Raw genomic sequence first — 27,890 nt, forward strand, 5'->3', positions numbered from 1 at the left:
CCTAGGACTGGAGAGGCCCAACAGACTAAGACCTGAGATGTACCCAGAGGTGTTGAACTGTGCAAACAATGCTTAGAGCCATTTTGGAGTGGTCTGACTTGCAGAAGCCGTGAGGCCAATGGATGAGTGGGTGTTTCCCACAGAGGAGCCCTGAGCCCTATGAGAGAGATAAAGACATCTTAGAAGGAAAGAGCCAGAATTACCTTTCTGATTCTTTGAGCCAGAGACCTTGGCCTTGTCATCTTCTTTCATCCCCTCTGAAATCTAGAGGCTCCCATTCCCACACTTCTGCACAGGAAATGGTAGGTGCCCAATTCCTGTTTCTACCATTGTTAACACAAATTTAAGTTTAAACATTCTTTGTAGGCTGTTCACTGCTTTTTCCCTATTTCTGTTTCATGGTTTAAGGTGTGAAATTCCAGGCTTAGTCACTAGTCAATCAGTTAATATTTGTTAGAAATATTTCTCTGGTATAATTGTGATATGTTGGATTTCTCTAATATGTCTTATTATAGTGTTTTGTTGCTCTGAATCTAAGATGCCATCTGTTTCAAGACGCATTATAGTTTCATAGACATTAAAATGTGAAATAAAGGGTTCCTTAGCATCAGTGAAATATAGTCGCTCCCTACATCCTACTTAGTCCATTACTGGTCCAGTTAACTGGCTGCGCAAGTCTGATGGCCATCAGTCCCATGGTCCCAGATGACCAGAGCACTGGGGTAAGGCTTCTCTTTTGCAGTTAACCTTCTGCCTGATAACCTGATACCTAATATGATGGCATATCAGTAAACACATGTTACATTCGTTTTTTTCAAACTCAGAACCATTTTACTCCCAACAAGGAAGATTACACAGTACAGGTTATTGACAAATTAAGCAACAGCAGTACACAGAATGGACTCAGAGTCCACGCCACGCATATTTTCCATTGGCTAGAGGGAAATCTGGGTCAACATGTCACTGAACCAATGATCACCCTGTTGGAAGTTGGACTATTGGGGGCATGTGGAAGAGCCTGGTTTTCTGGAATTCCACTTAGTCATTTCCTGCCTGTTCTAAAGTCAACAAATGTAAATGCAGAGGAGATATTATTTGTGATTACTTTTCAGCATTTGTTTAATATCTTTCTATACCAACTATAAGCTAGGGAATGGGAATCAAGAAACAAAAAAAGACAGTGTCCCTGCTCTTAAGTACCTTATATTTTAACCAGGGAATGCAAGCAAGTAACCCAACAATTATAACTGAATGCTGTATTTTTAGAGAAGCATGCACACAGTCCCCAGGAAACACAATAGCAGGAACTGAGGTCAGACCAGGGGTAAGTGGTAGAAAGGTCTAGAGAAAATGAAACCTGAACTTAGGAACACAAATATCAGTCAGTTAACTTCCAGTTAGAAGGAGAGAAGATGTTCAAAAACTCTTTCATATCGGTGTATTTTACCATAATTTTTTAATTGGGGAGGAAAAAACACGAAGAGGTTGTGGGGTGTTTTTTTGTTTTTTTGTTAAAGATTGCAAGTTGTTTAGCATGGCGAGGAGCAAAGAGGGATGTTTGGCTTCGAAGAGAAGTGACCCAATGCTGGAGGGGCAGTAAACTTCAGAGAAGTTTGCACTTAAGCTGGGGAGAGAGTAGAACCAAACAGAGGATCTGAGTGGTGGAAGGAAGGGGTACCTGGAGCCAGGTGTGCCCTGAAGGAAAATCACCTTGGCTGCCCTGTGACTGGTGGGGGGAGAGGGCTGCTGCATGCAGGAGGGCGGTAGGAAGCTGTTGCATGGCCGGGGTCAAAGGCGGGTAGAGCAGAAGGGAAATAGTGTGGGTGGAGGCTGAAGGCAGGAGCAGTGTGAGGGTCGTCCAGAAAGAAAACCGAGAGGGTTTGCTGAGTGAGTAGCTGTGGGAAATGAGTGAAAGGGAAAGATTTAGAGTGGCGCCCATGTTTTTGTGTTGGGCAACAGGGGGTGCCATATCCCTAGAGGAGCAGCACTGGGGGAGGCTTGGTGCACAGAGGTTCAAGAGGGTGGCTTTGCAATCCTGGAGGCTGAGGCAGAAGGAGAAGCACCTCAGTCAAGGTGGTAAGAAAATAATAAATACAACTCACATATGCATAGCACTCTACAGTTTATACAAAACTTTACTGGAAAGTGAGACATGGCCGGAGCATTGTGGGGTCTGAGGGGAATTTATCTTGTTGGGTGGGATGGGGGAACCTCCCCTTCTAAAGAGCACTAAAAAGCAGCACTGATTTTCAGTAGAGAAAACTTCAGATGGATTTTGTCCGAGTGTTCAGTGTATTTTTGTTGAATGAATAAATGAACAAACAAAAAGCTTTATCATGGCAGGGGTTGACTAGTTACCATAAAGATGGAATATGTGATTGAATAGACAATCATCTTCTTTTAATGATTGCTGTGCTTTTTATTTAAAAAAAATTTTAAGACTTATTTATTTATGCATACAAGAACTGGGGTGTAGATCAGATGTGTGTGGGGGGGTCAGAGGAGTCACCAGAGACAGAGTGGGGGGCAGAACAGTGGATCTACTGAAATACACTGCTGAGGAGAGCAGTGCTGAGGGCAAGACAGGAGAGATCTGCTGTTCCATGTGGGTCAGCTCCCCGGCGGACCAGGGATGGAACATGGCTGGCAATAGCTTGAGAGTACTGTCTTTAACCCTTGCGCCACCAGGGAGGCCCCCTTAACAAGCATTTATTGGAAGCAGGCTCTTATCCCAGGGCTGGAGATGCATCAGAAAATAAGAGATCAATTCTCTTAATTCTCTTCTGTGAGGTGTTTATACCTTCCTAGGGAGAGAAGACAATAAATAATCAGCTATATAAATGGGATGGTAATAAGTGCTTTGGAGAAATATTAAGCAGGGCAAGGTATAAAGGAAATGGGGGGGGGAGAGGCAGGATTGGTTTCTCTTCATCCATCCAGATGACCCATTGTCATTTGGTGACATTTGTGGACATGGTTTATGTCTGTAAGGCTCTGCTCTGGCTCCTGGAACTGGGGTGCGGTGGGGTGACATTAGGCAGGGGTGCTCATTAGAAATCCTGGCAGAAGTGTGAGGTGGGCAGTTAGAAACAGCTGCCCCGTTCAGAGAAGTGGAAACAAGAGCTATGAAGCTGAGAGTCATCCATTTATGAGTGGGACTTGCATATGAGATCATCTGGAAATAAGTGCAGATAAAGAGAAGGAATTCAAGAACAGAGCCCTGTTGACTCCAGATGAGACAGGGTGATAAGTAGGGAATATAAGCTTTTTTCTCACCCCTGGCTTCCCCACGGCTTGTGTTTGGTTACTGCTGGGTCATTCAGATTTCAGATTGCACCTCCCAAATTACTTCCTTCATTTGTTTTTTTTTAATTTATCCAGCACATTGTAGTAGGATTAAGCCATGAACAATAAGATAATCTCCTTCACCAACTTTGTCTTTGCTGGGAGAGGCAGCTAGCAAACATAAATAAGAAAAGAAATGAACTAGATAATTATGGACTGATAAGTCAAGTACTCTGAAGTAAGCAGGAGATAAGGCCTGGCACATCAAGAGGAGGCCTCTTCAGAAGACATCATCAGGGAAGGTCTCCCTGTGCAGTTGCCGGTTGTGCTTAGATCAGAAGTGTGAAATGAGCTGGAAGAAGGACATTCCAGGCAAAGAGAACAGGAAACGACTCGTCTTTGCTGAGGGCTAACTCTTCTTACTCTCCATGCTTGGCCAGGTTCCCTCTGACAGTCACTCTTACAACCCTCAAAGCCCAAACGTCTCTCAAAGAACGACTGGCAATTTGAATTGAATCGGACTCTTCATTCATTTATAGGCTCAGTTAATATTTATTAAGCAGAGTTAAATTACACTGACACTACCCAGCAGAAGTCCTCAGGTGACAGGATCACATCACAGAATTAAGGGATTTTAGCAGTAGGTGTAGGGCAGCATCCCTGTGCTACTGCCAATTTGGTTCTTATCTTGGGCCAACCCTCTGGACCATCTGTGGTCCAGACTGGACCAGTATATAGTTTTCACCCAGTATTTCCAGGAGGGAATAGCCATGTTTACTGACAGGTTATAACAGCATACTATTTCCTTGAAAGGCCTGTTAAAAGCACAGCAGGATGCAAAAGGAAAAATCAATAATGGGTTCACTTGTTCATTCATTCATTCATTCATTCATTCAACAAATGTCTTCTGTGCCAGGCTCTGTGCTGGACGCTGGCTATTATCCCCAGAAGCAGGAATTGTGTATTAAGAGGCTGCACTAGGTCATAATACCCAACACAGTAGGTAGGGTGGAAGCAGGCTAAGCAATGTGATTTGGAGTCACTAAAGCTGATTTTAGCAGCAATTGCAAGGGTTGGTGAGGAAGACCCAGAATCTGCAGCGGGGGAAAGCTACCTGGGCAAGCAGCATAAAGAAAAGTGGAAAAGTAGGTGAGGAGGGCTTGCTCAGAAAACAGTAGGTGGTGAGAGGTGCCCGGGACAGGATGGCAAGGTCCAAGTGGATCTGCCAGGAGGGTCTTCAAGACCAGCTTGAGGCATTTGTGTACAAAGAGTCTCTGAAATTTTTTAAACAGGAATAATTTACATCTCACAAAATTCACCCATGTCAAGCATACCATTCAATGATTTCAGGTGCATCACCAGTTTGTGCCAGCATCGCCTTCAATACCCTCATCCCACCAACAAGATCCCTCATGCCTATTACCTGTTGTCCTCGTTCCCATTCCCAGCTCCAGCCCCCCGCTATTTTACTTTCAGTCTCTCTGTGGATTTACTTTTGCAGGACATTTCAGGCAAATAGAATGATACAACACACGGCTCTCTTACATTGTTTTTTCCTTATAACGTAGGGTTTTCAAAGGTCACCTGTGTTATAGCACATATTAGGATTTCATTTCTTTCTATTGCTGAGTAGTGTTCAATTCTATGGCTAGCCCACATTTTATTTATTTATTTATCCACCAGTTGGTGGACATTTGGGTGGTTTCCCCCTTTGGACTGCTATGAATAATGCTTTACACAAATTATAGGAATTTACAGGAACAATACTTTACAGGAATTATTGTAATACAATAATTGTAATAATTATTAATTATAATTATAATTGTAATAATTATTATAATACAATTATTGTAATAATTACAGGAATAGTGCTTTACACAAATTACAGGAAAGTCTTTTTTTTTTAGGTAGTACCCACGAATGGAATTCTTGGGTTGCATGATAAATTTACAGTTAACATTTGGGACACTGTACTTAATTATTTTCTGTCTTTTTACATCTTTATGAACATAGATATATATTTATATATTATGTTTTAGCATATTTATATATTAAGGTATTGGTATTAAGATATTTGTGTACCCAGTGGAATACTATTCAGCAATAAAAAAGATAAACTCATGCCATTCACAGCAACATGGATGGAGCTGAAAGGGATTATGCTCAGTGAAACAAGCCAGAAGGAAAAAGAAAAATATCAGATGGTTTCACTTATAGGAGGAATATAGGGGAAACAAATAAGGGATCAGGAAAAAATAACAATAAATAAAAAAATTAACAAGCAACCATAAATCAGAGACATTCTGTGGGAGGGGGTTATCAAAACAGGGGAGAGAAGAGCACAGAGACTATGGTGATGATTCGGGGTGAATTGGTGGTGGGAATTTTACAGGGACTGCACCTGAGAGGAGAAACATACAAGCATACATTGTCCAAAAATGAACAACGACATAAAATATAAATAAATGGTATTTGTGTACCATAAAATTCACTTGTTTTAAGCACACAGTTAAATTTTAGTATATTCACAGAGTTGGACAGCCATCACACCAGTCTTATTTTAGAACATCTCTTCCACCCTACGAAGAAATCCTGTGCCTATTTATAATCCTCTCTCAGCCCCAGGCAACATCTAATTTACTTTCTGCTTCTATATATCTGGCTTTTCTGAACATTTCTTGTGAATTGGATCATACAATATGTGGTCTTTTGTGTCTGATTTTTCAGTGAATATAATATTTTTAAAGTTCATCAGTGTTGTACAGTGTATCAGTATTTCACTCCTTTTTATTGTCAAATGATATGCCATTGTGTGGATGAGCTATATTTTTTAAGCCATACATCAATTAATGGACAATTGAATTGTTTCTACTTTTTGTCTGATGTCAGTAAGTTTTTGTGTGGATGTATGTTTTTATTTCTTGGGTAGATATGTAGGAGTTAAACTGCTGAATAATATAGTGAGTATATATTTAACCTCTTAAGAAACTGCAAAATTGTTTTCTATTTCATGTTCTCTTCAGCAATAGACGATGGTTTCAGTTTTCCCCTATTTTTGACAGTACTGATTGTGTGATTATGTCTTTTTGATTATAGCCATTCTAGTGGAGATGAGATGACATCTCATTGCGGTTTTAAGGCGCGTTTCCCAAATGACCAATGATGTTGAGCATCTTTACGTGTGCTTACTTTGGTGAAACGTCTATTCCAATGTTTTGGCCAATTTCTGTTTGGCTTGTCTGATACTTGTTGTGAGAGTCCTTGATGTATTCTGGATAGTAGATAGACGGTTCTTGTTTATTTTTCCATTTTCTCAGTGTTACCTATACAGGAGAAAAGGGACAAGACCGCTCTGTGCTTCAGAAATATCCTCTGACGGGGTTATGTGGGATGGCTGGAAAGGGAGAAAGAGCTCAATTTTATTAAATCTCCTTATATTGTAATAGCGGGAACATGCACTGGCCAAGTTTCTCAGACTTGTCTGGGAATCAAAGGGTTATCAGCAGCTCTTCATTGGAGCCTATTTACAGATCAGTTAATCAGTAAACGAGAATCAGTGAAACTACCCAATCTGTGGAAGTGCAAAAACCTTTCAAAAGGTTTTCCTGGATTAGGAGAAGCCAGGACATGGGGGAGGTGAGACCAGCAGCTATTTCGGGGCGGCGGGAGTGATTTCCAGCGTTGGAAGAGACGGTCTGCGTGTCCTTCCCAGCGGCTGTCACTCTGGTGTGTACTGGCGGGAAACTGGGACGAGCTGGTTCGCGGCTCTTGGATTTTGACTGGTGAAGAGGCGAGGCCAGGTGTTGGGGAGAGGTGGGACCCATTTCAGTGAGTCTCTCTGAAAAAACTCAGCAAGATGCCAGACCCGCTCTCAACCTTCCTCCACCTCCTCCTTCTCTTCAAGTTGGTTGCCCCCGTGACCTTTCGCCACCACCGCTATGATGACCTCGTGCGGACACTGTACAAGGTGCACAACGAATGCCCCTCAGTCACGCGGATTTACACCATTGGCCACAGTGTGAAGGGGAGACTCCTCTATGTCCTGGAATTCAGCGACAACCCTGGAACCCACGAGTCCTGTAAGCCCGGGTAGTTCTTGGAGTTTATGGGGCAGGACACTTCCCTTGCAAATCCAGTTAATGGGGTGGTTTCTGGAAGGCCCAAGAACCACTCCACCTGTGCAGTGTCAAGTCTTCCTTGGTCTGTGCTACATATTTCCCTCCTTAGCCCTCAACCTGCTCCTGCCTCTGGGGACCTGTAGCCACAATTCAGGTCCCAGTTCCTTCCTTCTTTTGGGGTTCTGTTTGCTCAAGACCTACTGACAAAAGGTGACTCTTTTTTGCTCTGGTCCCATTCCCTTCCTTCCCTCCCATAACCTTTGTTTCTCTCTTGCTGTTACCCAGTCTTTCCAAGCTGCTCCCCCAGGAGACCTAAACAGAAACATTAGTTCTGCCAAGAAACTTAGAAGGGTTTAGGAATATCTCTTTGGGGAATGACAGTGTGATAGGATGGTATCTTGGAGAGAGCTTGAAGTCCGGGGCACTTGTTTTATTTATTGGGTTATTTTTTATTCATTTGTTTCTATTAAAAATCAATTCATGTTTGGATTAAAGTTAAAAATTCAATAAAGATAAAAAAACTCATCACAATTCCACTATACCAGTGGTCCCAGATGACCACTGCTAACCTATTTTTTTTTTAAGATTAATTATGCATACAAGAACTAGGGTGTAGACCAGAGGTGCTGAGGGGGTGAGAGGATTCACCAGAGACAGAGTAGGGAGCAGAACAGGCAGATCTACTGAAATACACTGCTGAGGGGAGCAGCAGGTCAGATAGGAGAGGTCTGCTGTGCCATGTGGGTCAGCTCCCTGACATGCCGCAGTGGCTGGTGATAGCTTGATAGCACTGAGACTAAGCCCTATGCTACCAGGGAGGCCCCCTACTGATGTATATTCTACTAGACCCTTTTCTAAGCAGATTTAATCCCCTTTACCTAGACAACATTTTTAAAATAAAAATGGGATCATACTTTAACTGCTTTTCTCATTCCATAGTCTTTCATGTATAACATCCATATCTGTAAATGTCAATCTACAGCATCATCTTTTTGTTGCATAATTTTCCAATGCATAGTTGTCTTGAACTGTTCATGTATTGATGGACATTTACATTGTCTCTAATTTCTCACTGCTTTACTTCAGTGATTGTGACACTCAAGTTATGTAAGTTTCTCCTTCAAACTGTCAGCTTCAAATCCCTCTTTTCCCACCTACCTCCACACCCTCCACCCTAGCCCAAAATTCCACCACAACCTTTCTAAATTATTGCACAAGATTCTTAACTGGTCTCCTAACTCCTAAATGTCACCACTCTCTGAAACTTCCATTTAGCACACAGAAGCCAGAGTAATTTTCCTGAATATTGATATCACCTTCTCACTCCACTGCTTAAAAACCTTCACTGACAACCACACACCAAGGAGTTCTGTCCATGGCAGCTTCAGAATATTAAATGGCCAGTGGGGATGGCAGGGCGGTGACTCAGGGAAGACCATGTCATTAAATGAGGAACATGGCCTTGCTCTGAAGCTGCACTTACACAACAAGCACCCTGTATTTGCCCAGGTCATGTATTCATTGTAGAAGCCAAGTCTATTTTGGTGGGTGTGGATGGACATTAGAGTTAGCACCTCACTCCATGCCCCCATCTTTCTGTGCCCCCTGATTTCTAGCATTCAAGTCATTCAAGGCCTTCCTTGAAGTTTTTTCATCCTATTTTAGCCTCTACCTATTCCTCTTTTCTTTGCTGTCCATTCCTTACACTTGTTTGTCATTCATTCAACAAACATAACTGATTATCTACCATATGTAAGCACTTTGGTGAATATACAAGAGAGAATAAAGCAAAAACCCAGCCCCCAGGATCTTCATTCTAGTGGGGTAAGAATGGCAATGAATGTGTAACTAAGTGAAAATATATTATTTCACATAAAAATAAACCAGGAAAGAGAGACAAGCAATACTGTGGATGATTGTGGATTGAGCGGGGATGAGTGGTTGCTACTTAGGAAAAGCTTAGGCACACCACCCTGGTGATGGGGAGAAAATACTGCAAGCAGTGAAAAGATCAGGGACCTGCTTTGCATGGGGCACAGCCAGGAGGCTCCTGAGACTCCAGCAGTGTGAACAATGACAGATAAGACCACACAGGAGCTTATGAAGGCTCTCGTTCTTTGCAAAGATTATGGCTTTTACTCTGAGTGAAGTGAGAAGACAGTGGAGGGTTTGGGGCAGAAGAGTGACAGGATCTGCTTTAATTTTTAAAAGATCACTCAGAACAAGGCTCAGCAACCATAGCCTGTTTTAGTAAATAAAGTTTCACTGCAACAGTCATGCCCACTTGTTTTTAAATTGCCTATGTCTATTTTTGCTGGAAGAGTTGAATAACTATGATAGAGACAATAGTCCACAAAACCAAAAGTCTTTATTATTTATGACTTAACAGAAAAAATTTGACAACCCCTGATTCAAGAGAATATCTTGCATCTGGGCAGATGCAAGGAGTTCAAGTGGGACATTTATTTTAATAATCCGTGCATGTTAGTATGGGGACTTGAGCTAAAAGGATAGCTGTGGTGTTATTCTTGATATATTGAAAATAGAGACAAAAGAAATTTATATTGAGCACCCGCTAAGTGCAAGTCATCATGCTAAGTTCCATAGGGCAGTGGTTTCCAGACTTTTGGATTCCACAGAAAAGGTTTTTTTTTTTAATTTAATTTGAGAACTTTGTAGGGACTAAAATAGATTTCCCAAATTTTATTTTGCTAAATATGATGTTGAAGAATAATACCTGCCATTTACAATCTCTATCTTTTCCTAAAAGAAGTGTTATTTTAACACCAATAAAAGTAAAAAAAAGACATGATCTGAGATTAAAGAAATACACTAAGGACTAAAGAGTACACATTATAGAAAACCCACTATATGATCTTTGTGGCTCATAGATATTCCTTTGGGGAAGCCTGCTATAGGTGTTCTAAGATAAATAACAATGGATTGTGCCCTAAAGAAAATTAAAAATTATATAGGACATAAAATACAAAGGACAGGTCCAGTAAAAGAAACAATGTACAAAAATTAGGTAAAACTCAGAGCAGAGAGTGGTAATTAGAAGTTCAATAGAGTTTACTTCTAGCAGGGAGAATCCAATATGGCATCACAGAATAACCTGAACTGGGACAAGGAGGATGTTGAGAAGAATTTGGAAATTTGGAGATGAGAGGTATAGAATGAGAACAGTCATAGAGGCAGGAGAGTATGGAATGGAGGGAAATCTTCTGGCAGGCGTTTTCTTGTTCCTTTTTTTTTTTTTAAACTTTTTTTTTTTTTAATAGAGGCATGTTTTATTTATTTATTTGTTTGTTTGTTTGTTTTGTTTATACATGCACTGGGTACAGTCAGAAGCGCGGGAGGGTGAGAGAATTCACCAGAGCCAGAGCGGGGAGCAGAGCAGGCAGAAGGACCGAAGTACACTGCTGAGGGGAGCAGCGGGCAGCAGGAGAGGTCTGCGCGCCATGTGGGGATCGAACCTGCACCGCAGAGGCCGCGGGCAGCTTCGCAACCCAGCATGCACCCAGCATGCAACCGCTGCACCACCGGGGAGGCCCCGTTTTCTTGTTTCTTTTAAGAGAGCAAGAGGGCCTCCCTGGTGGCGCAAGGGGTTTAGACACAACCTATGAAGCTATCCGCAGCCATTGAAGCACAAGTTCTATCCCCAGCCAGGGAGGTGACCTACATGGCACAGCAGACCTCTCCTGACTTGCCCGCTGCTCCCCTCAGCAGTGTATTTCAGTGAGTCTGCCTGTTCTGCTCCCCACTCTGTCTCTGGTGAATCCTCTCACTCCCCACAGCTCTGGCCTGTACTCCAGTTCTTATATGCATAAATAAATAAATCTTAAAAAATATAAATAAAAAAGAGAGCCAGAATGATTTCTTGTAGTTGTAGAGGCTCTTTCATCCTTCAATGTTTACTTCAATCGAACAGTTAACAGAAACAAAGAGAAGACTTTCTCACACTCCTTCCTACTCTGTGCCTCAAGACATGATGATCTCAGATATAAAAAAGATATTTTACTTTCCTGAATCCCAAGAAAATGTAGCTTTCCACTGCTATGCTTAAGAGCTGTTCTGCTAGTACCTGAAGCGCTGGATGAGAGCAGGTTTGGGGAAACACCAGTCTTACCTGTAGAGATTGGTCTCTGAGAGGCAGTCAGCCACGGAAGCTGCTGCCTGGTCTTTGGCTCCCGTCATATTAATTAATGGATGACCTCCAAGAAGTTACTTAACCTCTTTTGCCTCTAGAACCCTCTTCCTGAGGCTAACCAAGCCTCCCTTATAGGTATTCTGTGAAGATTAATAAAAATGAGCATAAGTACCTGGTACACAGTAGGGCTTCTGTAAGCGATAGGATTATTATCCCTGACATGAATTTTTGCAGTATTTGCACTTGTGGATTGTTCGAAAGGGATTTGGGGGTTATTGGAAAAGACCCAAGAGAAGCATGCGATTTTCTTTCAGTCGTTACTAGAAAAAAAGGGACATGTCCCCTTGCAAGTGAGGAACCAGTGGCGCTTGCAGGCTTCCCGCATCTTTTACCTTCCGGCGTGTATGTGTCTCCCACTTGCAGTGGAACCGGAATTCAAGTACGTGGGGAACATGCATGGCAACGAGGTGCTGGGCCGCGAGCTGCTGCTGCAGCTGTCGGAGTTCCTGTGCGAGGAGTTCCGAAGCCACAACCCGCGCATCGTGCGGCTGGTGCACAGCACGCGCATTCACATCCTGCCGTCCATGAACCCCGACGGCTACGAGGTGGCCGCCGCCCAGGTACTGAGCCCGGGGTGGCCCCGCAGAGAATGAAGCCGAAATGGGTAATAAAGTCAAAGCCGCGGGTTATGCATCTGCTACCCCAGCAGAAATGTAACAGAGCAAGACGACGACGGGGGGCTCGGCCCCCAGCACCCTAGGAGATGGATGTGGGCTCGCTCTGAGCTTCGGCTCCCTCAACACCTTTCCTGTCGTGTCCTGGTTTTCTTGTGGAGATCCCCAGGGCAGTATCTGTGATAGCACGTGTAAGCTCTGCAGTGAGAAGGGATATTGCAACATAGACCTCTTTCCCTGGACGTTCCAACTCTACATGCAGTTCTTCCGCCCACTTACACTTCTGTTTGCATTTGGAAGAGAAGTATCAGGGAGAACAGGCTTTTCCCAGAATTAGGGGCAAGGTTAATTCTGGATTCTTTATTATCTCTCTACTAGTGTGGTCCTCAGCTTTTTAAATCTTTAAGAGTTTCAGTTGCAGGAGATAATGTTTCAAAAATGTGTATGGACATTTACTTTATTCCTAACATAAATTGAAAATGCCAGTATGCCTGACTTTACACAAGTAATTCTTTTACTGGCTGCTTCAGAATAATCACAGGTGAAGATTCTTGAAATACAGATGCTCAGATTTCCCATGACTTCGCCCCACTCCAGAATCTACTGAATTAGAATTTTTAAGGGTGAACCTTTTAAAACTAGTCTTTAAACATGGTCTGTTTGTGTTTGGGGGAATGGGTGTAAATTGAAGGGTTTTTTTTTTTTTTCAATCTTAAAGTTTATTTGGGGTAGTCTTGAAAATTCTATTCATTTTAAAAAGTAGAGTTCACTAATTTTACATTAATTTTTTTTAAAAATGTGTTGTGGTAAGAATACTTACGATGAGATCTACCCTTTAAACAAAATTTTGAGTATTCAATACAGTATTGTTGACCATAGCTGCAGGTGATCTCCAGACTTACCCATTCTGCTCAATTGAAACTTTATCTCCCTTTTTAAAAAAGATTTATTTATTTATGTCTATAAGAACTGGGGTGCAGGCCAGAGGTGTGGGGAGTGAGAGGATTCACCAGAGACAGTGGGGAGCAGAACAGGCAGATCTAAGGGGAGCAGCAGGCGAGTCAGGAGAGGTCTGCTGCGCCATGTGGGCTGCTCCCTGGCTGGTGGGGGATTGCAGAGGCTGGTGATAGCTTGGTAGCCATGTCTTTAACCCCTGCGCCACCAGGGAGGCCTGAAACTTTATCTCCATTAATTAGTAACATCCCTTTAGGCAGTCCCAGTCCCTGGCAACCACCTCCCAGCCCCTGGCAACCATCCTCCACGAATCTGACCACTCTGTCCCATAAGAATAAAACCATAAACTATCTGTCCTTCCATGAACTTCCCAATCCAAGCATATTTTAAACCTATTTGAGATTAGGGCCGGGGTGTGGACAGGAGCAGCCCGGGGGAATGCAGTCAACATGTTGAATCAAACATAAATCTGACCCTTGCCATCTCTCAGCTTTCTACTGACATGATTCAGCAAATGAACCTTCTCTGGGGAACCAGTCACCTCTGCTCACCTGCTGAGTACTTGCTCAGAAGGAGCAGATCTTGAACCTGAGCCCAAGAAAGGACCCATCAGGGTCTCAAACTCGTAGAGTTACCTGCCACACCCGGAGGAAAACTGTCTGCAAGGTTGTGGTGCAGGGAAGACCTCCCTGGCCACCAAACTTTAAAGCCAACTGTAGGTAAGGCAGAATAACAATTCCACCCCCCCCCAAAAAAAAGAGGTTCACATCCTAATCACTAATCTCTAGAACCTGTGAATAGCTGGTGTTCTATGGCAAAGGGGAATTAGGATACAAATGGGATTATTTGCCAATAAGGTTTGCTAATCAACTGCTCTTAAAATACCATGAATTATAAAGATGGGTGCAGTAATTAGTCACAAGGGAGGAATACCAGGAACATTATGCCTACTGAAAAAAGCCAAACATGTAATTTTATGATCCCATGTATGTGAAATGTCAAAAAAAAATTTGGTACATCTATAGTGACAGAAAGTGATCACCTAGGCTGGAGTAAAAATGAGGAGTGAGTGTAAATGGGCTTGAAATTTCTTTTTTAAGGTGATAGAAACATCTTAAGTCAGATTGTGGAGATGGCTGTACAACTCTGTCATCATACTAAAATGAATTGAAACTGGCAAATTTTATGTTGTCATATCTCAAAAAAACTTTTTTTAAATAGGGGACTAGCATTATCCTAAAGTACCCTACTTTTACTAGAGCTTCTCCTGGGATCCAGACCTCCAGCCCATAGCCTAAGGGAAATTTGAACTGTACCACTGGGACTTTGGATAAGAGAGATAAAGCTAACACCTAAAAGGAACAATAGAGTGCTCTTTATTTTTTAAAAAGATTTATTTATTTATGCATACAAGAACTGGGGTACAGGGGAGAAGTGCAGGGCGTGAGAAGATTCACCACAGACAGAGTGGGGAGCAGAACAGACTGACCGACTGAAATACACTGCTGAGGGGAGCAGCGGGCGAGTCAGGAAAGGTTTGCTGCGCCATATCAGTAGCTCCCTGGCAGGCTGGGGATCGAACTCATGCTGCAGAGGCTGTGGACAGCTTCATAGTGCTATGCTTAACCCCTTGTGCCATCAGGGAGGCTCTTTAAATATAGGTGTGAAACCTTCATTTTTCCTCTTTTTGTTTTCCCTGAGGGCCCAGACATTTCTGCGTATCTGATTGGTAGGAACAATGCAAATGGAGTGGACTTGAACCGAAACTTCCCTGACCTCAATACCTACATCTACTACAATGCAGAGCATGGAGGCCGCAATCACCACTTGCCCCTGCCGGACAACTGGAAGAGTCAGGTATGAGAAAAACTTGCATATACAGGAATCAGCATCTGGAATTTCTCCTAGCAATGTCCATATCAACCAAGTAAGCAGGAATTAAGCATCAAGGCAATTCTGTGTTAATTTGTTCAGATCAATAATAACTAGCTCTTACTCCATGTGTCACCCAGGTAGAGCTCCCCACAGAGCACAAATTCATGACATGTTTGCCGTTAGTAGTGATGGTAGTGAAGGTCAAAGTGATGTTGGACAGTCGCAGGAAATTGACAGTTTTACAGAATTCTCTTTGCCACATTTTCATTGATCAAAACACTGTGTGGTGAATGCCTCAGGCAATGTTAGCCATTCTTACTTCAGCAGTATTACACTTATAGACTAAAAAATTATTTAAATTCTCACAGCTGATGATTGATGGAATCAGGATTAAAACCCAATTCTTCTGACCCCTCACCCAGCGTTCTTTCTACTGCTCTACACTTTTTTGGCACAGAACTCTGGCATTCTATAGCAAAACCTCTCCTGTTGATGAAGTGTGTGCTCACCAACAATTAGTTGTAGAAAGAGATTCAGAGAGACTCATGATTATAGTTTTTCCTCTTTCCTTTCTATACGCCCCCTGACTGCTTTACCATACACACGTCTCCCCTATTTTTTCAACTAGAGGGTTCCATTTCATGCTCCCAGCTCATACCCCAGGAGGCCTTGCTAATCTGAATGGTTTTACCTGCTGCTGGGAGTGATAACTATATTCATTAGCAGTATAATATCCTCAGGGCATTTCCACAACTTATTTCTTTACTGTATGAGATAGTTCTAGTCATTCTATTTGGGAATATCTAATATAGAGACTGAGGGCAAGAAAATAAAGTAGGTGTGAAGCTTTGTCCTGGGTTTTTTTTTTTTTTAAAGATTTATTTATTTTTATACAAAAATTGGGGTACAGGCCAGAGATGTGGAGGATGAGAGGATTCACCAGAGACAGAGCGGGGAACAGAACAGGCAGACGGACCGAAGTACACTGCTGAGGGGAGCAGGGGGTGAGACAGGAGAGGTCTGTTCCGTCATGTGGGTTTCTCCCTGGCTGGCCGGGAATAGAACTCATGCTACAGTGGCAGATTGCTTCATAGGTTGTGTCTTAACCTCTGCGCCAAGAGGGAGGCCCTGTCCTGGGGGTTTTTTAGATGGAGCACTTTTCCCCTTAGAAATGAAGCAAAGATCTTGCTGGCTTGTGTAGATTCGAGGCAGCAACTTTCGGCTCAAGCAACTAGCAAATCTAAAAAATGACTGTGCTAGTTAGCATATCCAGCTAGAAGGATGTTCTGATTTATTTAACATTCTCTAAATAAGGTCACTGAGCCAGTAGTAGTTAGACTCCCCTTGGCAAATCTGTCTGAATCTTAGAAGAAAAAAAGACAATGAAACATCTGTCTCTGGTGAATCCTCTCACTCCCCCACACCTCTGGCCTGAACCCCAGTTCTTGTATGCATAAATAAATAAATCTTTATAAACAAAAAAAAGGAAACATCTCTACTAATGGGGCAGCCTGAAGAGAAAAAAGTCATGGAAACTGGCCTCGTTCTCATGAACACAGGTTTACGGCACGGAGAGAGAACAGCTTCAAATGATCTGAGCCTGTCACAGAGCAGGACTTGTACTGTTGGTGTTAGATCCACTCTCATTAGGTGAGAATCAACCTTATTCTTTCAGACCCTTCAGGAAGGAAAAACCAGGGGCCTTCACAGCTGACCCAGGGCCCAGTTAATTAACACACTTGCACCATATAACCGCTAAGCATATCCATCCCGAGAGGAGGGAAATCACCGAGGATTGTAAATTATTTACTTGCAGTGCAAGTCCAGGGGATTCAAACCTTTCTTTAGAATGCTGTCACTCACCAGCAGGACAGTATGCAATGAAAGTGTGAGATTTCGCTACTTAGCCATCTCTGATCTGTGTTACATGCTTCCGAATCCATGAGATGTGGGTATGCCCATGGGAGTGGGTTCCACCGTCACAGAAGATGTACTGGGGGAAGAAGGAGGTTGGAAACCATTACTGTAAGCCAGTGTTGTCCGTGTGTACTTCCTAGAACCCTAAATTTCTGCAAAAATGCTTCAGAAGTCACTAGAGAAGTGGGTGAATTGGAGAACCCTCTCCTTGTTGCCAGAAAGAGGCCAAGTTTCCTCTTATCAACATCTCCTAGCGTGGTGTTTTGGCTGCAGTCGATGTACCTGCACTGGCTCATCATTATCACCCAAGGCCTTAGTTTATATTCGTGTTTGCTCCTCCTGTTACTCATTCTGTGGGTTTTGACAAACTATTCACAACAGATCTCAACCTTCTTAGTATCACACACAAATGTTTTCAGCTATTTTGTATATTGGGATTCTACATGAGATTTCATTTTGAAAAAAGTTTCTACCCATTTAATTCTTAAAAGCAACATGCCAAAAGTCAAAATTCCCCTGTCTAGTTCTCTCGTATCTGGTAGGACTCTCTGATTTACTCAGACACGATGTCTCTTCAGGCCGCTTCCTGGCAGACTTACCCAAATGGCCATTTGGCACATCCAGTTGCAGCTTCATGCTGTCCTCTCTTCACAGGTGGAACCCGAGACCCAGGCTGTGATCCAGTGGATCCGCTCCTTCAACTTTGTTCTATCAGCCAACCTCCACGGGGGGGCAGTGGTGGCCAATTACCCCTATGACAAGTCCATGGGGCATGGAGTCCGAGGTTTCCACCGTTCAGCCAACACCCCCACACCTGACGACAAGCTTTTCCAGAAGGTGTGCAGGATGAGTGTGTCCAGCCAGAGGAAGACGGGGATCAGAGAAAGAACACAAGTCCAACACAGGACCCTAATAGAATGAGTCTACAAAAATATAACTAGAACATGGCCTGTGCATTAGAAGCGTGCAAGCTTGTCTTGTTTTGATTTTAAGCCACAAATTCATGAAAAAGTAAATCAATAGAAAATGTTATAATACAGTTAATGCAGTGTAAAAAATATTTATGCTAATGATAAGCAAGAAATGTGCCAAAAGAGTAATAGTGCTATAGGGGTAAGCCAGAGCATTCAGTGCGAATTTTGGAGATTTTATGGTACTATGACTATATTAATGAAAAGTAGACCACACAGAAAAGGTTTACATTGTAATTCAAAACAGCAACAGAATAAAACTAACAGGAAATTATGTTAATTTTTAATTAATTACTTTATAGTCAATATATTATTAGTAACTTAATTATGAAACAATAATTAATGGCATTACTTAATAATTCATCAGTTAATTACACAGAGAATAATATCAGTCATTGCTTTGCAAAGCAAGTATATTATTGTATTTTCTTCTCTAGTAATATCATTTTGTACATTGTTATAAAACAGTGAAGAGAAAGAGTTATAGAGATTCTGAATCTATTTCTCTCCCTTCAATACAGTTCTTTCCTGGCAAAGACTTATCTTACCTACTCCTTGATTTCTTTTACAAAGCTCAGCTAGAAAATAACACACCTAGAAGGCGGCTGACACATCATCTAGTGCCACCCCTCACTTGGCGCTTGAAGAAATATATCCCCCACATACTGGAAAAATTAGAAGATAGGTTCCCTAGCTCCAGCCCACTACACACACCCCCACCACCATCACCATCCCTCTATCCCTGCTGGTATTTCCTTTCACTAACGCAAATAATCAGTTGTTTCTACTCGGGGTTTTCTTGGCTTTGCCCTACTTCTGAGTGTGAGCATTGCTATCCAAGTTGCAAGCACTCACCCTCATATTCTACCTGTTTTCCTTTAGCTGGCCAGAGTCTACTCCTATGCACATGGATGGATGCACCAGGGCTGGAACTGTGGGGATTACTTCCCAGACGGCATCACCAATGGGGCTTCCTGGTATTCTCTCAGCAGGGGTAAGGGCAGTTCTGCTGTAGAAGGGCTGTGTGCTAAAGTAGGAGAGGGCTCATGCCTCCTTCTAAATGATCATTTTTCTTTTTCTTTTTTTTTAAGATTTGTTTTTATTTATGCATACAAGAACTGGGTGTAGGTCAGAGGTGCAGGGGGTGAGAGGATTCACCAGAGACAGAGTGGGAAGCAGAACAGGTGGATCTACCGAAATACACTGCTGAGGGGAGCAGCAGGGGAGACAGGAGAGGTCTGCTGCACCATGTGGGTCAGCTCCCTGGCCAGGGATCGAACTCATGTTGCAGAGACTGCTGATAGCTTGAGAGTGCTGAGACTTTAACCCCTTGTGCCACCAGGGAAGCCCATAAATGATCATTTTTCTCAGAGAAACAACAGGACTGTTATGCAATTTGCATTCAAATAGCAATCTGAAAAATAGAGGTGTTAAGTTGGTATTTAATGTCATCCTGTAATTCTTTTAAATGAAGGGAAGGACACCTTTGGTTCTTTAAAACTGATGTTTTATTAAAAGATTGGTTAAAAAAAGGAAAAAAATACACCCTAAAAAAAATCACCCAAACTAAATAAATAAAACTGGAGTATGTGTGTGTGGGTGTGTATATGTATGTATGTGTGTGTATGTATATGTACGTGTGTATGTTTTACACAACAGATTAGGGCACAGATTAGTGACGTTTTGGTCAAGGACAGTCCACATGGATGGCAATGGCCCCACGAGGCCAGCCAGCCAGCCTGGGCGTACAGTGGGCTGTACCATTCATTTTTGTGTAAGTATATCCTGTGACTCTCTAATAACGCATTGCTCATTAAGTGATGTGTGGCTGTAATGTAGTTAGTGGCTAAAAATGTGGGCTCTGTCGCCCTGAAAGTAGTATCTGTGAACAGTCTAATATGAAGGTGCTACTAATAAGCCGACTTTGGAAATGCTAAGAGGGACAAGAAGAATTTAATTCACAAAATGGAAAAAAAGTGGAGGATGGAAATAATAGCATGAACATGTATAAAAACAGAAAACTAGAAAGAAAGGCATGTGGAGTGTGGAATGAGGAAATGTTTTATGGAGCAGACTATAAATGGAGATCAAAAGTAGAACAGAAGGTGGGGCCTCTCTGGTGGTGCAAGGGGATAAGTCACAGCACTATGACGCTATCTGAAGCCACTGCAGCACGAGTTCAATCCCCAGCCAGGGAGTTAACCCACGTGGCGCAACAGACCTCTCCTGTCTTGCCTGCTGCTCCTCTCAGCAGTGTATTTCAGTCAGTCTACCTGTTCTGCTCCCCACTCTGTCTCTGGTGAATCCTTTATGTATGCATAAATAAATAAATCTTTAAAAAAAAGTAGAACAGACGGTGTTAGGAAGGTTTGGAGAAATGGTGATTAAATGGAGTTAAGATGAGGCCTTGGGTGGAAATTGGCTGATACAAATCTCTCACTGCCATCTTTCCCCTAGGAATGCAAGACTTTAATTATCTCCACACCAACTGCTTTGAGATCACACTGGAACTGAGCTGTGACAAGTTTCCCCGCCAAGAGGAATTACAGCGCGAGTGGCTGGGTAATCGGGAAGCCCTGATCCAGTTCTTGGAACAGGTAAAACCCTGTTCCTTAATAGGAACAGGTTACAGAAGGAGAAGTGTTTTCTGATGGTGGGTTAGGTTTTGTGTGTGGTTCCGGTCTGAGTCTCGTATAATCAGATCTGACTCAGTACAGTCACGCATCACATGTTCTGAGAAATGCATCTTTAGGCAATTTTGTTGTTGTGCAAATGTCATTGAGTGTAATTACACAAACCCAGATGGTATAATTTATCTGCTGCACACCTAGGCTAGCCGGTGTAGCCTATGGACACCACTCTCGTACATGTTGTTCAAGACATCCTCAGGTGAGGCTGGACCATACAATAGATCTGGATTCTTCTATCAGTTATTCAACATGATTGAGCTATACTGCCTGTCGGAAACTGTGCTATATCCTGGGGATTATAAATGAACAAGTGTCCCTGCCCATGAGGAATTTATATTCCAGAGAATATCATCTGCGTGGTCTAAAGGTAGACAGTAACCAAGATAACAAAATAAACTGTACAGCATATTAAATGCAAAATGCTATGAAAAAGGCCTTAAAGAGATGATATTTAAACAACGTAAAGGAAGTGAGGGAGAGAACTATGCAGATGTGAAAGGGGGAACTCTCCTGATGAGGAACAGCAAGTCTCAAGTTGCGCACAGCACGGAAAGGCAGCTCAACCTCGCTAGTCACCAGGGAAATGCAAGCCAAGACCATGAGGAGATACCTCCTCCTACTTTCTAGGATGGCTGCTATAAAAAAAAATTTTTTAAACAATGACAGAAAATATCAAATGTTAGCAAGGATTTGGAAAAGTTAGAACTTTTGTGCATTGCTAGTGGGAATGTATGGTGCAGCTACTCTGAAAAACAGTGTGGAAATTCCTCAAAAAAATGAAAACTTCCCTAAGATTCTACAGTATCACTTCTGGGCATAGATCCAAAAGAACTGAAAGTAGGATCTCAAAAAGATACTCAGACATTTATGTTCATAGCAGCATCATTCACAGTAGCCAAAAATGCCCATTGATAGCTGAATGGATAAAATGTAATCTGTGCCCATAATGGAATATTACTCAGCTTTTCAAAAGAAGGCAATTCTGATACAGGCTACAACATGAGTATACCCTGAGGGCTTATGATAAGTAAAATGAGGTAGTCACAAAAAAGACAAACACTATTATTTCAGGCAGAAATGGGGAATCACTTAATGGGTACCATGTTTCAGTTTTGCAAGATGGAAAAGTTCTGGAGATTGGCCATGCAAAATGCAAATATACTTAACACAGTTGTACCGAGCACTTAGGAATGGTTAAAATGGAAAATTTTATGTTAATTGTATGTTTTCACTATTAAAACCTTTTTTTTCCATTAAAAAAAAAAGACCAACAAGGCCAGAACACAAGTGTGACTGGAACAATCATGAGAATAAGGATGAGGGCAATGGGAGATGAGATCAGAGAACTCCCTGAGGCTGGAGCTTTATAAACTGTCCCCCAAACTTTAGCTTTTGCTATGAGTGAGTGGGATTTTGGGCAGATAAATGACATGATTTCACTTAGATACTGTAACAGAATCATTTTGCTTTATTGAAAAAAGATTATTGGGGATAGAGAGGTGCAGAAAGACTAGTTAAGGGTCTGTTACCATGGTCTTTGTGAAAATCAAAAGCAAAAGCATATGAGAAAAAGCTTTGAGGACTCTTAAACACTGTGCAAATACTTTAGGGTCAGAGCTATGCACAATAACCTTTTTTTTTTCTACAGGTACACCAAGGCATCAAGGGAAGGGTGGCAGATGAGAATAATAATAACCTCCGAGACACTGTCATTTCTGTCGATGGGATTAACCACGATGTCACTTCAGGTAGGCAGCCACTACTTGGTGGGGTGAGAAGGAAGCTTCACCTCCTCGTCTACTTCAGCATAATCAGGAGGCTAGTTTGTGAGTGAGTGAGATGAGCAGAGATGGCGAGTGGGGGTGCAGGATTGGAGGAAGGAAGCATAATAGAAATGGGAATGATGGATTAAGAGGCAAGGACCAGTAGGATGTAAATGTAATGTCTTCAGCATTCAGGAGTCACTGCCTCCTATAGCTTTTTTGGGGTGTTTTCTGGCTTGAGCTTATCAATGGCTGAAAGGCTGGAATGAAATGGGTTAGAAAAAGGAGAAGAATATAAAACTGTTGTTTAGTCTTGTCTCTATCACAGCATTTTGCTAAACCGCCATCCAGAGAAAAGTAGCAAGATTCATTCTGTGGGCTTACTGCACAGCAAGATTGATGGTGGAGGCAGATCTTGTTGGAGCCATCTTGGAGCCTTCTAAATATTTCATGGTACAGCAGTATAGCAAACTGACCCAGACTGGTTTGATCATGGACAACTCCTAGGTGTTTTTTGTTGTTGTTGCTGTTTGTCTTTTTTTTTTTTAAGATTTATTTATTTATGCATACGAGAACTGGGGTATAGGCCAGAGGTGTGGGGGTTGAGAGGATTCACCAGAGACAGAATGGGGAACAGAACAGGCAGACTGACTGAAACACACTGCTGAGGGGAGCAGTGGGCGAGACAGGTGGGGTCTGCTGCGCCATGTGTGTTGCTTTGCACCCTGGCCAGCCAGGTATCGAACTCGTGCTGCAGAGGCTGCGGATCGCTTCATAGTGCTGTGCTTAACCCTTTGCGCCACCAGGGAGGCCCCTGTTTGTCTTGTTTTTAATGTTTTGTACCACAACCTCAATACCAGCAAGGCTCAGAAACATTTTACTACACAAACCCTCATTAGCACATAAGCATTTTATAGTCTGTTTAAACCAGATGAAATATCAACTTTAAAAAATACATCAATTTTAAGGTGATTCCAACCTATCTTACATGAAAGGTTAATTCACAGCAAAGGGAAAAATATTCTAGAGACAGCCTTCTGTAATTCACAGGCTACACACACCAAGAATCCTCCAACACAATGGCTGGACTCAGATCTGTTTGGAGTCCAAACCTAGGGCATCCCTGAGGGTTTCCAGGCTTGCTAAATTATTATACATTGTGCGTGCAACAGTTGGGAATATCTGAAACATTCTAACCAAACATTCTAAACTCATTTCATCAGTGAAAGAACTCATTGCTAATTTTCATTATGCTGTTGAGCAAAACATCAATGTTGATGAGGCAGAGATATAGCTGATGGCCTCATCATAGAGCATCTGGTGAGCTGGCCACTCCTACATGTCAACTCCCAATTAAAAAAAATGGCAGCCCCCGGGGTATAACCTAACTATCCAACATGTGCATAATAGCACACTGCCTTTAAGGTGTTTCAAGTAAATTATACACATTTACTAGGGGACAGACAAGAGGCTTCCTTATTATTTATTATCTGTCCTATTTTTAATCTCATTTATTATTTCTATTATTCATTGCTGTCTACGTAAAAGAAAATTTAAAGGTATAGTCACAATTGATTCTAAAGACATATAAAGTCATTAGCCAAATGCTGTATCCGTGCCATAGAGAAAATTTGAATTTTAGCTTTCCTTTAGCACACTTTTGAAAATGGAAGAAATATTAAAAATAGGATTGTCAAAATTAGACCTATAGTAGTCATTCAGTCTAGCCCTCCTACTCAATATAAGACAATACTGATGGCTGGTTGTCCCGTCTAGGGCCACCATGTGCATCAGTACAGGTTGTACACTGCACAATGTATAGCTTTGCCAGAGCTCCTCATTCAGTCTTTGCTTAAGTGTCCATAATTTCATTAAGCAGTCCGTTTCTTTTTCTGGTAGCTGTTTGTCATAATAGTTTGACTTTTATCTAGAGAAATCTTTCTCTCTGCAACTTAAACCCATAATTTGCATTCGCCTTTCTCTAGGTAGATACCACTTCTTCAGTGACTTTTCCAGGTGAAACCTTCAACCTTTCTCTAAGTGACCCATTACTGGACATGAGTTTACTTTAAAATACAAGATCTAAAATTAAATACAGTACTCTCAGTGCAGGGTACAGAAACTTCTGCTTCCCAGAAGCTGAGGCCCATTCTCTGTTCGGTTCCACAGCCTACAGTTCTTTCAGATCCTGACCAGCTTCATCAGATTATTAAGGGAAGTCAAGCCTGTGGTCAGCTAAACAATCAGGTTGCTTTTCATGTCAAAGCCCCACGGGGCAGATTTCTAATCAGCAGACTGAGTTTTATTTTTGTTAACTCTTAGGAGATGATGGTGACTACTTCCGGCTGCTGCTTCCAGGCACTTACACTGTCACTGCCACAGCACCCGGGTATGTCCCAGAGACTGTGACTGTGACCGTGGGGCCTGGGGAGCCCCAAGAGGTGAGTTATCCTGGCCTTTGCAGAGCACACTGTAAAGATCAGTTACAGAGTCACACAAACAGAGGATTTCATAGTTCTGATCCGAGCCCAAGATTTCCTCTTTCACTATTAAAAACAAAATCATTGCTCTCAGTGGCTAAGTTTTTCCCTGTCACTCTCCTGTTCCCTCCTCTTGTGCTTCCTTTTGGCTTTTCCTTCCATGTGACACAGCACAATGATGAACAGCACTGTCTGATTCTAAATCCGATTCGTTTGTCCACAGACCCTGGGCAAATGTCTAGTGTCTGTCCCCTCAGCTTCTTCCTCTATAAATTGGTGATAACAGTACCTCCTCCGTCAGAGGCTGGGATGAGAAAGTGCACACAATGCACCTAGTACAGTGCCTGACATGTGCAGAGGGCTCCCCGAATGCTAGACATGTGCAGAATGCTCCTGAAATGCTAGCTTGTGAATGTCAGGAACCTTCCAAGTTACAAGCTCCGGCGTCCCGCGGGTTCCTTCTTCCATGCCATTAGCCAGGACCACCCCCAGGTGGCGCTGTCCCCTTCTGGTGGCTTGTGTTTGCCACCTCAGCACAGAGCCAGCTGCTCTCCAGCCCTCCTCAACCATCGGTGGCTTTCTTTTATAAGTATGGTGAAGGGGAAGGACATTTTTTGGTCTACAGCCTGTCCATTTTCTAGCTTTGGTCATGCTAGATTAGGATCTCAGAGCTGAGGGGGCCCAGCGGTCATGGATGAGGAAGGGTAACGTGGATATCCCACTCTGTGAGCCTCTGAGCCTTATTTCCCACACGTCAGCTCTCCCCTAAACACCTCCCTCTGTCCTGTCCCGTCTTGACACACACCAGCGCCCCCAGACCTTCCTCCCCTTCCCAGTCAGTGCACAGAGGCCAGGCAGCTTGTCCTCTCAGACTCCGTCATGGGCACCACTGGCTGTGACTCTGTGTGAGACCCTCTGTGAGAGCTTCCAGATGATCTTGTTGAAGTTTCACAAGAACCCTGTGAGGTAGAGATAATGACCCCCATTTTTGGCTGAGGAAACAGAAACTTGAAGAAGGTGAGAAGCTTGCCCAGCAGCACACGGCGAGTAGGTGGGGGAGAGTGATACCCTGTCGGGCTTTCGTGGCCAGTGTGCTCGGGCCTCGTGCTCAGCTCTCAGCCTGTGTTTGGATCACCCAAGGGTCAGGGCGAAGAGTTCTCTCAATGCTTTAGCAGTTCCTCTGAAGTTTCTAGATAGCTATGCCTCTCACCTCTCCTGTTGCCTCCTGCCCATCTCCTTCATCATAGAAATAGCTCTCACTTGCAGATGCAGGGAGCAAAGTGTCATTTCTCTTGCAGCCTGTTAGCTGGTGCCAGCTTCCAACCAACACATCCTCCTTCCCTATTTTCCTCTTAGGCTCCTGGTCCTCATGTTCCCTCAGAACAGGGGCTGCCAGGCAGCAGCACACGCGAGCCTTGCGCTGCAGGCAAGTCTGTTGCATGCTCAGGGCAAACCGCTTTGGTCATGAGTCACATACTCTGTTTCACAAGATTCACTGCCTGTGTCATGTCTCCTTCAAATAAATGAACATGACCCACCATTATGTCAAATGTAATTCATGGAAAAACTGACTTTTGGGTGCAGTTCCCAGACACGGTAGCACCTAAGCGCCGTGTATGGATCCCAGCAGACTGTCCTTCTCATTCTAAAGCAGAAATCCACCTGGCTGGGGAAGGGAACAGTAAAGATGGTGCAGTGGGGCTTTTCATGGTGCAGTGGGGACTTTTTTGAACACCTCCCAGAGTCCAGTGCTTCTGTCTTCACTTTCCTCCACAGCTTTCCAGATTTCATGCCCCTTTCATTTTCCTTGGTTCTTTCCTCATTTTGTCATCTCTTCTCTCCTCCTCTTCGCTCCTCCTGTCTCTCCTTCCCCCACCCTCGATGCCCACCCAGCCCCTCACCCTGATCCCCTTATTGCTACATTATAGGAACCAGTCACTGATACAGCGCACTTGGCTCTGATTTCCCCACTTTGGGAGTCAGCAGAAAAGCTGATGGGGCTTTGGTGGAAGGGGCAGTTAATGACCCCAAAGGAAGATCTCTCACTAGAGGTGTTTCAGCTCTCAACTGGCTTCAGCAGCTCAAGCTGTCCCAAAGGCCAGATGGTTGGGGATGTCCCAGGGGCGTGTGTCAGATGGCTATCCAGTTCCTTCTCTCTTCACATCCTGGTATGGCCCTACTGCTCCTCCAAAGCCAGCCCACACCACACTTATCCATCCAAAAACATCTTTACATCGGCACGCCGTGGCTGGAGGGAAGTCTCCATATATTTCTGGAGACAATGCTTTAGTGCATATGGACATTTAGAATTTAAGGACTGGCAAGCTACCTACGTCATGTACATAGCTGTATTTCCCAACAGGCAAGGCAGTCTGAGGCGTCGTTGGCAAGATCGAGCACACCTGTGACTCAGGGCCCTCGCAGAAGGGGCTCTTCTGGCCCTGCTGTTGCTCTTGTCCCAGCAACAATATCGGTCAAATCATGGTTGGAAGTGGAGATACCATTTTTCCCGATACATATGAAATAAATGTAGATTAAGTTCATCCAGATATACCATATGTATCACCAGTGATTATGATCCACTTCGGGGGGGATATTAGCCAGTCCTACTGACACCACCGATGCTGCGCTGTTGGGTTGTTGCCATGATAATTCTCCGTAGTCCCCGGCCCTCAGGAGCCAGAACCGTGGAGTAACACAATTCCTGCTCTTCCCCCAATTTTAATTCCAGAAAGTGGAAAACTCATTCCTATACTCTCCAAGTGACTTCCATTTTTTTTTTCTTCTTTTTTCCAGGTTAACTTCTACCTCAAGAGAAGCATCCCTCAAGCAACTCCCACTAGGACAGCTCCTGACTCAGTGTATGAGGACAGAGTTTTACAAAAGAAAGTACAGCCACGGGTAGCTAGGAAGAGAGACAGGGGTGTGAAGTAGCCCCAGAGTCCCTGCCTGAAATCTGCAGTGCTCAGGGCAACACTTTAGAAAGTCTTTACTTCTGCTCTGCAATCAGATG

At 43.1% G+C, this 27,890-nt stretch overlaps 1 protein-coding gene across 1 annotated transcript; it reads left to right on the forward strand.

Annotated features, from left to right (window-relative positions):
• Nucleotides 1-7,141: 7,141 nt before the first annotated feature.
• On the forward strand, nt 7,142-27,811 carry CPN1 (carboxypeptidase N subunit 1; the record flags this gene model as incomplete). The annotated part of the gene is made up of 9 exons (XM_084245413.1): nt 7,142-7,364; nt 11,977-12,173; nt 14,883-15,038; nt 17,628-17,810; nt 18,827-18,938; nt 20,402-20,541; nt 22,283-22,382; nt 24,720-24,838; nt 27,674-27,811. 9 exons carry the CDS (start codon nt 7,142-7,144, stop codon nt 27,809-27,811), a joined length of 1,368 nt encoding a protein of 455 aa, XP_084101539.1.
• Between the last annotated feature and the right edge of the window lie 79 nt (nt 27,812-27,890).

This window comes from Talpa europaea, assembly GCF_964194135.1.
Source record: "Talpa europaea genome assembly, chromosome: 10".
Classification (NCBI taxonomy): Eukaryota; Metazoa; Chordata; class Mammalia; order Eulipotyphla; family Talpidae; genus Talpa; species Talpa europaea.